Source organism: Rhinolophus sinicus, chromosome 6, assembly GCF_057876585.1.
Source record: "Rhinolophus sinicus isolate RSI-liver-muscle chromosome 6, RSI-T2T, whole genome shotgun sequence".
Classification (NCBI taxonomy): domain Eukaryota; kingdom Metazoa; phylum Chordata; class Mammalia; order Chiroptera; family Rhinolophidae; genus Rhinolophus; species Rhinolophus sinicus.
This window is the reverse complement of record NC_142506.1, coordinates 5,252,947-5,266,453: the sequence shown is the minus strand read 5'-3', so window position 1 is coordinate 5,266,453 and position 13,507 is coordinate 5,252,947. Positions and strand designations below refer to the sequence as shown.

At 44.7% G+C, this 13,507-nt stretch overlaps 1 protein-coding gene across 7 annotated transcripts in view; it reads right to left on the bottom strand.

Moving 5' to 3' along the window:
• ZFAT (zinc finger and AT-hook domain containing) overlaps positions 1-13,507 on the bottom strand; it is a 213,592-nt gene that overhangs the window by 72,276 nt on the left and 127,809 nt on the right. For all 7 annotated transcript variants that reach the window (XM_074316937.2, XM_074316938.2, XM_019724243.3 and 4 more), the window contains one exon: positions 12,680-12,912. In XM_074316937.2, coding sequence (XP_074173038.2) covers positions 12,680-12,912 — 233 coding nt within the window. The remainder of the gene's footprint in view (positions 1-12,679; positions 12,913-13,507) is intronic.

Sequence of the window (13,507 nt, the reverse complement as noted above, 5' to 3'; positions counted from 1 at the left end):
TAGGAGCCCTGGGTCTGAGAGGAAGAATGAGTGTTGGAATGAATGTACGGAGGCTCACCCGGGCTCCCGGACCACCCCAGGCTGTGTCCCTCGTGCTCATTCTGCACAGCCGCTAGCCTCCCCAAGCCGGCTAAGGTACAACATTCTCAGTTAGGGACACGCTTCTGTGGTGATCAATGCCTCCGCTCATGCACCTTTTCTCTCAGAGCTCACGTTAGGGCTGTTTCACATGACGATTTTCCCAGAGGGTGGCTGTTACGGGTTGAACTGTGTTCCCCCCAAATTCCTATGCGGCAATCCTAAGCTCTAATGCCTCAGACCTTATTTGGAAATAGGGTCATTGTAGATGAAATCCTTTAAGATGAGGTCATCAGGGCGGGCTCTAATCCAATACGACTGGTGTCCTTATAGAAAGGGGGAATTTGGACACAGACATGAATCTAGGGAGAGGGCCACGTGAAGATGAAGGCAGAGGGACGGGTGACAAGTTAACAAGCCAAGGAATACCAAAGATTGCCAGCAAGGAGAGTCCTGAAACACATTCTCCCTCACAGCCCTCAGAAGAAGCAACGCTGCACCATCTTGAACTTGGGACTCCTCGACTCCAGACCTGGGAGACGGTAACTAACTGTTGTGTAAGCCACGCAGTGTGTGGAGCTTTGTGATGGCAGCCTGAGACGCTAACACAGTGCTTGAGCTGAGGAGGGAAAAAGGACAGCGGCTGGACGCCACCTTGTACTTCAGAAGGTGGAGTGAGAGGCTATCAGTCACTGGACAATGGAAGGCTGTGCATATGGCTTCATCCTGGCTCTCAGCCTCGGTGTCCCCAGCAGGGAAGACAACCCAGTGAGGCGGCATCAGTGCACGCGTGTTGAGCAGAGAAATACCGGCACCCCCACAACAACCTTCAAAGTGTGACTGGTATTAACAAGCTTCACACACCCACATCTTACAGAGCGCCAAAACCCAGTGGTAAGTGAGGACGCTGAGAGTCCCGATGGACCATAAACAAAAACAAGACATGCAGGAGCCATGACTGCAAGGAAATGTGTTGAGCCGTGTGTGTCCTGGACGATGTAAACACATTCTATCTCACTTGGGTTTACAGGGGGACCGATTCCCACCATTTAAGCCATTTAATGAGCATCTACTGTGAGCTCTCCATGATACGAATGTCTTCCATGTGTTGGTAAATGAATGCAATCCTCACGGCCACCCCAAAATGCAGCCTATTCATACCACTGATAACAATAACAATAGTCACCATATCTTACGAATTTACTTCAAGCACAGCATTGTGCAAAGTACTTTACATGGCCCAACACACAGTGCTTAAGAGATTGCCAAGGTCACAGCACCAGAGAGGAGAGCTGGACGTCCAACCTAGACCTCTGAACTCCACAGCATTTGCTCCTTTGAGATAGTGACCAGGAGTAGAGACTCGGGGCTCAGAGTCCCTGTGTTCAAATCCCAGTTTCACCACTTACCAGCTGGGGCAACTTGGGGCAAGTGACTTAACATGTTAGTGTCTTGGTTTCTTCAAAATGGCAATAAAAACTGCCTCCTTGATAGGATTGCTAGGAGGATAAAGGAGACTGAAAACTCATAAACTAGACATCTAGTTTCCAGTGCGGCATGTAAGAAGTTTGGAAGTCCCCACTCCATCCTAACAACAAATGAAAATTTGAACAAACCAAAAATGTAACAATTCTTCTTAGATCCATAAGAGATGTGGTCATAGAACAAACCACTGTCCCCCAAGTTAGACGGACATACAGGTAAAAACAGAGAACTACGACTTACTGGGGCAAAAATCCACAAGCAGAAACCTCCTTGAGAACCCGTAAAACTGTGAGAGCTAAAAATCCCAGGGGACCCAGTTGTATGAGGACCCCCAAACTTTTGTGAGTTTTACCTTCAGGAGCTCAACCCTGTTCTCACAATCAATATCAGAGAAAAATTATCTCTTGTTTCTGGCAGGGAGAGGGGAAAAGAACCATTTTGAAATACACCAGAAAATTCTGGTCTTCTTAACTAGGCCTGCCCTCAGGGGAAACAGGAAAACCAGCAAATTGAAATGAATAGAAATCATACAATGTCTGCTGGTGGACCACAATGGATTAAACTAGAAATCAAAAACAGAAAGATAGCTGGAATATCCCAAAATGTATACAGATCAAACACCTCATTTTACAATAACACATGAATCAAAGGGAAAAAAAAAAATCTCAAGAAAACTTTTTGAACTAAAAATATTTTGAACTAAATACAAATGAAAACAACTTATCAAAATACATGGAAAGCAGTAAAAGCTGTGCTTAGGGGAAATTTATAGCATTGGAGGCATATATTAGAAAAGAAAATCTAAAATTGATCATCTAAGCTTCCACCTTCGGAAAGTAGAAAAAGAAGAGTAAATTAAATCTATAGTAGACAGAAGACAAGAAATAAAAATTAGAACAGAAATCAATGAAATTGAAAATAGAAAATCAACAGAACCAAAAGCTGGTTCTTTGAAAAGATCGATAAAATGATTAAGACTCTAGCCAGGCTAACTAATTTAAAAAAGAAAAAATGAGAGAGAGAGAGAGAGAGAGAGAGAGAGAGAGAGAGAGAGAGAGAGCGAGCAGAAAGGACACAAGGACACAAATTGGTAACACCAAAAATAAAAGGGGGCATACTACAAATGCCATGGACATTGAAAGGATAGTAAAAGAAAACGATGAACAACACTTTGTCCACAAATTTGACAACCTAGGTTAAACAGACCAATTATTTAACAGACAGTTTGCAAAAATTCCCACAAAAAGAAATAGACAATGTGAATAGGCCTGTATCTACTAAAGAAATTGAAGCAACAATTAATAACCTTCCAAAATAAAAAGCACAACACCCAGATGGGTTCACCAGTGAATTCTACCAAACAATTAAGGAAGAAATTGTACCAGTTCTTTATAAAAGCAAAAGGAACACTTCCTAACTCATTCTATGAGGCCAGCATTACCCTAATACCAAAAACAGATAAAGACATTACAAGAAAAAAAAAAAATTACAGGCCAATATTTCTAATGGGCAAAGATGCGAAACTCCTCAACAAAATATTAGCACATTGAGCCCAACGATGTATACAAAGAAGTATACACCACAACCAAGTAGGACTTATCTAACCCAGGTATGCAAGGCTCATTTAGCATTCTAAAATCAATTAATGTAATCCATCATATCAACAGGCTAAAAAAAAAAATAAAAACAATAAAAAAAATTGCATGATCATATCAATAGAGGCAGAAAAATAATTTGGCAAAAATCCAACACCAATTCATGATCAACAATCTCAGTAAACTACTAACAAAGGGGAACTTCCTCAATTGATAAAGAATATCTACAAAAAGAACTATAAATCGCATCATAGTTAATGGTGACAAACTAGAAGCTTCCCCACTAAGATTAGAAACAAAGCAGTGTCCCCTCCCCGTACTCATTTTAAACATCACAGTGGAAGGCCTAACTTATGTAATAAGACAAGAAAACAAAATAAAAGATATACTGATTGAGAGAGATATAACTGTCTGTGTTTGCAGATGACATGATTATCCATATAGAAATTCTGACAGAATTAACCACAATACTCCTGGAACTAATAAGTGATTATAGCAAGGTTACAGGAAACAAGATTAATATACAAAAGTCAACTGCTGCCTACATACCAGCAATGAATAAGTGGAATTTGAAATTTAAAACACAATACAATTCACATTAGCACTCCACAAAATAAAATGCTTAGGTATAACTCTAACAAAATATGTATAAGCTCTATATGAGAAACAGTACAAAACTCTAATGAAAAAAATCAAATGTGAACTAAATAAGTAGAGAGCAATTCCATGTTCATAGATAGGAAGACTCAATATTGTCAAGACGTCAGTTCTTCACAATTTGATCTCAGATTCAAGCAACCCCAATCAAAATCCCAGCAAGTTATTTTGTGGGTATTAATTATAAAGTTTACATAGAGAGGCAAAAAAACAAAACAAAAAAAAAAAACAAAAAAAAAAAACAAAAAAAAAAACAGAATAACAAGCACAGTATTGGAGAACAAAGTTAGAGGACTGACACTACTGAACTTCAAGATTCACTATAAAGCTACAGTGAAAACAGTGGGTATTGGTGAAAGAATAGACAAAGAGATCAATAGAACAGAAAAAAGTCCAGAAATAGACCCACTTAAATACAGTCAACTGATCTTTGACACAGGAGCAAACACTATACAATGGAACAAAAATAGTTTTCCCAACAAATGGTACTGGAACAACTGGACAGCCATGTGCAAAAAATGAATTTAGACACAGACCTTACACCCTTCATGAATATTAACTCATAATGGATTGTACACCTAAATATAAAATGCAAAAGTATAAAACTCCTAGAACACATCAAAGAAAACCTAGCTGACCTTGAGTATGGTGATGACTTTTTAGATATAGCACCAACGGTGTTATCCACAAAAGAAAATTGATAAGTAGGGTTTCACTAAAACTAAAAAGTTATGCTCTGCAAAAGACACTCTCAAGAAAATGGGTGGGGGGGAGCCATAGACAGAAAGAAAATGTTTGCAAAAGATATATCTGATAAAGGACTGTTAATCCAAAATACACAAGAACACTTGAAACTCAGTAGGAAAAAAAACAAAACTAAACTAATATGCCAAAGACCTAAACAAACACCTCACCAAATAAAACAAACAGATGGTAAGTAAGCATATGAAAAGATGATCCCCATCGTGTCCTCAGGGAAATGTAAATTCAAATAACAATGAGACGCTACTACACACCTATTAGAATGACCCAAACCCAGAAAACTGACAACACCAAATGCTACAGAGGCTGTGGAGCAACAGAAACTCTATTCATTGTTGGTGGGGATGCAAAATGGTGCAGCCACTTTGGAAGAGAGTTTGACAATTTCTCACAAAACTAAACATATCCATACCATTAAATCCAGCAACTGCTCCTTGGTATTTACCCAAATAAATGGAAAACTTATGTCCACAAACAAACAAACAAAAAAACAACAACTTGCACATAGATGTCTGCTATAGCTTTATTCATAATTGCCAAAACTTGGAAGCAACTAAAACGCCCTTCAGTAAATGAATAGATACATTGGGTCTATCGAGACAATGGAATATGATTCAGTACTAAGAAGAAATAAGCTATCAAGCCACAAAAAAATGTGGAAAAAACTTAAATACATATTACTAAGGGAAAGAAACCAATCTGAAAAGGCTACATACTGTATGATTCCAACTATCTTATATTCTGGCAAAGGCAGAATGATGAATGAAGACAGTAAAAGAATCCGTGGTGGCCAGGGTGTAGGGGGCGGGAGGGATGAACTGGCAGAACACAGAGGATGTTTAGGGCAGTGACACTACTCAGTGTGATACTATAATGATGGATACATGTCCTTCACATTTGCCCAAACAATGGACAGCACCAAATAATGGACAACACAATGGACACCACCAAGGGTGAGGCCTAATGTACACCTGTGGACTCGGGGTGACAATGACATGTCCATGTAGGTGCATCGATCGTGAGTAAGAAACCACTGAGGTGTAGGTGTCAACAGTGGGGAGGGTGTGTATGTGTGGGGACGGAGCGTACGTGGGAAATCTCTGTACTCCGTGCTCAATTTCACAGCAAACCTAAAAGTGCTCTAAAAAATAAAGTTTATTGACAGAAACACACCTAAAGTGCTTGGAAGAGAGTGCGTACTGAAATCCGAAAGGCTTTGCTGCTGTGGTCTTAGCATTGCTGTTATGCAACTCAGCCTCAGCTAAGACCTCTCTGGGCCAATGCCCCTGGGGACCTCCAAAAGGGCATCTGGATGAACACTCTTCCAGATTCCTATGTGGAGTCCTTGCTGTTACTGTTACAGAATGTCTCCTGAGCCTGGTGGTCCCCAGAGCACTTAGGAAAAGGGTACTTTACATTTAAAAACAGAAACAAAACAGAAGTCCCTCTGCACAACCAAACAGTGCAGATGCATTTGCCACCAAAAACCTGGGTTCCAAGCAGCGCCTGCCAAGCTCACGCGCCCACGGGGTCCAGGCCCTGTGAAGCTGTCCTGAGCTTTCCACCCAGCCAATGCCTTATGTCCGCCCAGACTACATCACGGCTCGAGGCTTCTTGGCACACTCCTGTCACTGTCCTTCCCCTTCCCTTGACCCTTCCAGTCACCCCAGCACTCCCACACCCTCACACAGGAAGCGTGGGCCAGGCGAGCATCCTAGAAAGGAGGCCTGTAACCACCCACGGCTGTCGCCAGTGCCCTGGTCGTCAGAGTTGATGGAGGCTTTTAGAAGGGCTTTGAAAGCGTTTACGGTGATCTCCCTGAGCCGTTGCTATTTGACTGTTTTTTCTTTCACTCTGATAGTCTGAAAGCAATTTACCTCAGAGCTTATCAGGGCCCCCTACTTCTTGATGCCTTTGAAGACCGTCAGAAGGACACAGGCAGCGGGAAGGGTGCTGGGAGAGGGGTGCGCTCTCCGGATTCAGTTCTTTCTTTGTCAAAACCTCAGTTCCGTACCGGAGATGAAAACCCAGACTGACACAGCAAACTTAGAAAGAGAGGTGGTTAAAAGCATTCCTGGCAGAGGCAGAGAGTGCGAGGCCCATGGAGTTAACGATGGTAAGAGAGCCCAGCCCTGGGGGTTTGTTTGCTCCAAGGGAAATGGCCTTCAAAGCAACACAGGACATGGAAAGAAGGGAGGCGCCAGCAGGAGGCTGCGGTCAAGGTTTGGGGTGCAGACGCAGCCTCAGGGCTGACGCTGAGTCCAGCTCTCCACTCTGGGCAAACCTTGCCTCGGTCTACACCTCTGTGCCATCACGTGTATGAACTGCTGGCTAAGTAAGTACACCTGAAACTATCTGATAGGCACTTAAAATATAAGGTGGGAGGCTCCACTCTGAACAGTTTCTCAGAAATAAAAGGCCACGGTGACGGGACCTGCTGTCCTCTGTGGGCTCACTCCTTCCTTCCTCCAACCTTCCAGGGCCCCAGTTAAGTGTGGGGGTTTGCACTGGGGACAAAGGTGTGAGACACTGGCCAGCCTTCGAGGGGCTCACGAGCTGGGCTGGAGAGAGAAACCCATAGTCCAATAAACACTGCAGACACGCAGAAAGTAGGGCAGAGACAGGAGAGATGGCGCTTAGATTGTGACTGATTGAACAGTTAGAAGAGTCAGAAACTTTGCTTTCCACTGAGAGCAGTTGTGTTTTGCCAGGCCGAGCCCCTGCAGTTCTGGACCTCGGGCTTGCTAATGGGATGCTGTTTTGTACACAGGAAGCTCTGGTCACCCAAGGTCTCCAGCGCTGTGGATAAACACCCAACAGGGCAACACAGGAACAAAGTGGTCTGTGATCAAGTAAGAAAAGGCCACGCTCTTGTGGTTCCAGGAAAGGAAAAAACTTATGTGCAACCACTTCAGTTCAGTAACATTTCCCTCTACTTTAAAAAATAATAATACAGACTAAGTCATTTATTTCCAGAAAGATACTTTCTCTGTGTTTGGTTGGCAATCTAAGATTTTAGCTTACTTCCAGTCAGTGCACGTAAGATTTTTAGAATACGTGGACCTTTGTCGCCCAAACAGACTATGTCCTTCTCAAAGACAGGAGCCAGCACTGATTTTCAACCTTTGTCTGGAGACCAGCAGAGCCTGGCTGGACACACACCGCTGCTATTGCTCCTCCTCCTGCTACATTACGGATGTGGCCACTAAGACGGGCGAGCGATGGTGGGCTGGCCTCTCCCCACCTGCCTGGGCCTGTGCCGTGTCGCTGACAAAGGCCACTTCACTGAGTTCCCACCACAAGCCTGGGGGCGAGGACTGTTATCCCCTTTACAGACCAGGGGCCAGAGAGGTTGGGTAGTGTAGCCACACCACTAACCAGTGGAGTGGCAGAGCCGGAATGCAGCACCGGAACATGCCCACTCCCCAGCGCGCTACCGCTGCACCGTCCTTCATGCGGGTTACCTGGGAGGTCTGCTGGGAAGGAACGTACGCCAGAGATAAAGGGAACAGACTGACACATCCACCATATGGTCCACTTCCAGATACTTCAAAAGTCTGTGTCAGGCGAAACTTATTTAAGTAACAAATTCCCAGGTCCCCCCTCAAATTACAGTGGTAGTATGAGCCCAGGAATATCATCCATAACAATTACTCCCATGGGATTCTGATTCAGGACGTCACGAATTACATCACCTAGGTGGTCAGTGACTTACAAACTTATTTCATGGGACCCACAGGTCAGCGATTTGACATCCCCACCCAGTACATGCATGTGCACACGTGGACACATAAACATACGAAACACGGAAAAAAGGTCTCAGAAAACAATACTTACCCTTGGTATAGGTGAATGAGGCTGATAATTTCTATTTTATTCTGTTCCATTTCGTTTCTAAGATACACTATTAGTTGTGGTCCACTCAACTGATTTTACAGCATTCTAATGGATCGAGGGACTAAGAAAACACTCACCTAGGTGTCCTATACATATGTCTAACTTAACCCTAAGAGGTAGGAGAAAGTATGTTATCTGCATTTACAGATGAAAAAAGTGAGATACCAGAAGGCTAATAAATTTCCCCCAGATCACAGAGGTGGATACAGGGTCTGAACTCCAGCACGCCAGAACCCACAGTCCCCTCTCTGTACAAATAACGTGTTCTCTCTGGCCTCTCCTTCACAAAGTTTGCACAGTGCTGCAAAAAGTGGGCTTGCTCCGGAAATGTCACTGAGTAACTCCCTTAACTAGGTCCCCACATTTCCTTAATTCTAGTACAGCCTTCACTATAAGTCACTCCACCTAGTTGCTGATGAGGGGGGGAGAGGTGATGAGAAGAAACTATATTCAGCTGGTGCACACCTTCCAACCACTAGGCATTACCGCAGCTAAAAATGGTTTCTACGGGTCACAGAAACAGGAGCTTAGCTCACTCATCCCGGAGTCCTATCCCCACTGGAAGGGACCTGGATATAGGGCCATCTGGGGTGGGGGTGGGGGTTTTATTTTAAATTTCCTTAGTTTTGCACTGCATGCGACTCCATGTTGAAAACGGGTAAGATCCCAACCAGACTCAACACACCTGGCCCCATCTCCCTACATCACAGGTATGGATACCAAGCCCCACGCTGGCTCAAGGACTGGCTCCACATTAGAGCAGCACCACTCCCCCTTTCCTGGACGATGGCATCCACATGGCACCTTTCTGTCACAACGCTCATTCTCGCTGCCTCGCCTCCACCCTGAGGACTAGTATTCACTCCACTATTCCGTACGAAATGTCCAGAGCAGGCAAATCCACTGAGAGAAAGCAGATTAGTGGTTGTCTGAGGCTGGGGGCAGGGAAAGTAAGCGATGAGAGCTAACGGGAGATCTTCCTATTGTGTCTACATTCCCTTGGTACCTTTGGCTTCATTATAGAAATAATTTACAGGCTGAAAAGGCAAATGTTTTCTGAACTCAAAATACTGAAACCCGTCTTCATAAATGATGCTATCTACTACACTGGAATTACAGGCCTCCTGCTTCATGGAAAATGATTAGTTATTCAACACCCTGATGTAACTATGAAAGGCTCCTTTGGTGTGTACCCCCTCCTCTGTTGGAAATTTCCTCCCTGCCTCGTCCTTTGGCCAAATCCTACTCATCCAGCTTAGGACTCCTCCTCCAGGCAGCCCCCTTTCCCGTGACCCGGCCCTGCCCAGGTCAGTGTGTGTTTGCCTTGCTCACCCTCCCTCACGGCCATATTGCCATCCCTGTCCACTTGTTTGTCCCCAACAAAACAAAGTGTTTTACTCCTGTTGGAAATCCCAATGCCCGGCAGAAATTAAGGCCTCTGACCTGTGTCCGCAAGCTTCAGAAGCAGCAGAAGCACATTCACCTTTAAAAAGTGTTTCAAATGGAAGTACGCACATAGCAGCAAGGGAAAAGACTGAAATTCAACTTTACCAGCATCGAAGGACCTCGTTTGTAAGGTCAACGCACTCACCCTCCCTTATTCCCACTCTTCTCTCGCGGTGACTTTCAGACACGTTTATTACTGCAGCGTAAGACACCGCACAGAATGTGTGAACACAGTCCCTGCTCTCAGGGGACAAAGTCTACCCCCGCTGCGCTCCTTTGAGTGACATACAAGGGACCAAGAGACCTGCCAAGAGCAGTGTGGCTGAGACTCATGACCGACCACCACGAAGTGGGTAGGGTGGGGCCGTGACAAGAGCGTGGGTCATGGAGAAACCCATGGGCTTGCGTTCCGTCTCTGCCCCTTACCAACGTGTGGCCAGGGACACCTTCCTATGACTCCCATAGAAGACACCTAATCTGTCCAGTGCGGGAGCAGTGCCCACATCCCGGAAGGGGCACAATTATTCAGTAAGGTCGCCCGAGGGCCTGCACCCAGGATGACACCAGCAAAAGCTACTTCCCTTGCCCCAGGACACACTTCCTGGGATGGCTTCTCAAATGTCCGCACCGAAGAGAGGGTCTCTTTAAAGAAGATTCATAACCACAGGAAGTTGAAGAGAAAGGCTTCTTGAAATGCCAGTTTACCAAGAAAACCAAAAGCATCTGAGGCTGGAGCTGACACTCTCAGAGCTTGTCCCCGACGCTCCCCTGTTGACCCTGAGCCCCACGCATCCCTGAGACACACGATGGGTATGGAAAATACAGGCCATCCCAGGTCACAAAGCTCTGTTACAGCTTCCTGGCTCCCGTCAGTCTTCAGCCTGTGTTTCCAAAGGTCTAACTTCAGAGCAACAAGTCCCATACGGCAAGAGGAACAATTACTAACAGTAATAATAACAGTCACCGGCATACAAAGCTCACTCCATGCCAGGCACTGCTCTGAGGCATTTGCGAACATTCCCTCACTTCATCCTCACCTGAGGATGGGCCAACCGAGGCCCAGAGCAGTCAAAGGGCTCATCTTGAGGCTGACTGCATGGTACATGGGAGGCAGTCTGGTCCTGGTCTTTATGGCTACACTCCAAGGCTGCCCTGAGAACCCTGTCCTTGTGTTGGCCTCACTCCCCCTTGACTTCATATGAGTTCCTGGCAAAGTCACAGCTGTGAGCTTCCGCCACCTCAGGTTTCCCGGCCCTAAGAGAATACTGGAAGCAATACCACCCTAACCACAACTCTGTGAGGAAACAGGAACGTGTACTAGGTGGTAACAGAGGTGTGCAATCATGGTACACAGTCAACCTCACCAGCACTGAGCCAAGTTCGTTATCTAGAGCATTCCACTTTAACCTCCCAATAACTCTAGATCCCTGTGCATACACAAATACGTGTGTGCATATCTGTTCTGTGTTATAGTATATAACATATACTACGGCATATAGTATATAATGTATGTGCACATGTGTACATGTGTGTACTAGACTTACCGAGGGGATCACTTCGTAAATTATACAAATGTCTAACCATTATGCTGTACATGAGAAACATATATATTGAATGTCAACTGTAATTGGAAAAAAGTCTATTACAAAAATACATGTGTATACATATGTGTATACCTGTCTGTGCATATTTGTGTATGTATGAGTGCGCATAAAACACATACATACTTTTTAATATATATTCGCATTTCATACAGAAGGCTACCGAGTCTCAGAAAGGACAAGTGACTTGCCCAACGTCACATAGCCTGTGTAGCAAGTGCTCAAGCAGGTATTTGAATGCAGATATCTAACCCCAAGTGCATGTTCTGACCTTCTCACGAAACCTGAAACATCTTGACCTCACCCCTGGTGACAGGCGGCTACGGTGTTAGCGCTTTTCATGCCAGAGAACAGTGGCATAAAGTTCCAATGTCTGAAGACTGTGCTGCCAGTGATATGAAAAGGAACGCAATTGAAACGGAACCACACCTGGGGCCAGCTGTGCCTCCTTGATGAGATCAAGAAGTCTCAAGTCCCTCTCAGGTGTCAGCCTCTGCAGTTAGATTAGGATTTGCAAAAATAAACATTCATTCATTGTGTTACCAGACCTACCACCAAAGAATTAAACAAATTTTACCATCGCGAATATTAACAGCACCTGAATGAATACGTCACTTTTTTTTTTTTTAATAAAAGTGCTTCACAGATATTCTCACCGTTTCCTACAAATAACACAATTGTTTGACAATCCTGGTTGTCAACATTTACTGTGCTCTTACTATGAAGCAAACACTGTGCCTAACACGCTACAGGCATTACCTAATTTAACCTGTCAACAACTTTTAGTGGCAGCTGTCACTATTATTATCCCTGTTATTAATAATTCTTTAAAGCGTAATCGAAGACACCCTTGCTTTATTTCTATTCTGGACAACATTCTTCTGTAGACTTTCTCCGATGCTGAAAAATCTGCATAGAAAGCCACTTTGTTCAAGCTAATCTTTCTTCCCACATTTGTGTGACTCTCCCTGTGAAAGGAACCCCGCGGTGAAGGCTCCTGTAAGGCAAAGAGCCTGTTTTGCGAAAAGACCCCTCCAGTTTCCGGGCTGGATGCTCGCACACGGGATGGACATGAAGCATGGACACCGCCGTCTGCGTAAAAGTGAGAAAGCCATGAGCACCCAGGGGACACGGGCTGCCATCCGGGCTTCTACTTACCAGCTCTGTGTGAACTTTAAGATGGGCCTGCAGCTTATATTTATCTGGAGTCGAGTAGTCACAGCCGTCAGTGGGACACTTCAGCAAGATGTTACTGTGTTTCTGAATTACATGGCGTTTAAGGCAGTTTTTGGTGATGGAAGAATAATGACACTGGGAGCAATAATACAGATGTTCCCGGGTGTGGGTGCGGACATGCATATCAAAATGCACTTGGTACCAAAAAAGTTTGCCTAAAAAAATATTTTCACGTGAGAACAAGGAAGTTTCTTTTATATTGAATCTGATTTTTTCTTTAAATTATTACGACTTTGTAACGACTATATTTATCTCCCTCTACTGCTGGTCCGGGTCACCCTTCACGCTTTCCACAACATGTCTGTCTGGAAATTACTTTTCAGAGGTGGGAGATGGCACATATTAAGGGTGCTACTATTCTTTCCTGATGTCGGAGCTGGGAGAGGAGGAAACAAATGTTTATTGAGGGCCAATCATGGTGTCAAATACTACTATGCACATGCGTAAATCAGAGAGTCTCTGAACTCTACTGACACCTGGGACACGGGCCCAGAGCTGGGCCTCCTGCTTCCTGCGCTGCCAGCTCTCCAGGAGGCTCTAGGACTGGAAGGTTCTATCCGGGGCCTCCCTACAAGGAGCTGCAGCCACTTTGGTAACCTCTCCGCTCACCTAGAACACGGCCACAACTTAAAGCTCTACTTTAAACATGTCATGTGCCAGAAGATTCTTCTTGGTTAAAGTTCTGGCAGAGGCCGTGGGTTAAACCTCTGCATGCATGCCCGACTGAGCCTAACGGTCCGCTGTCCCGTC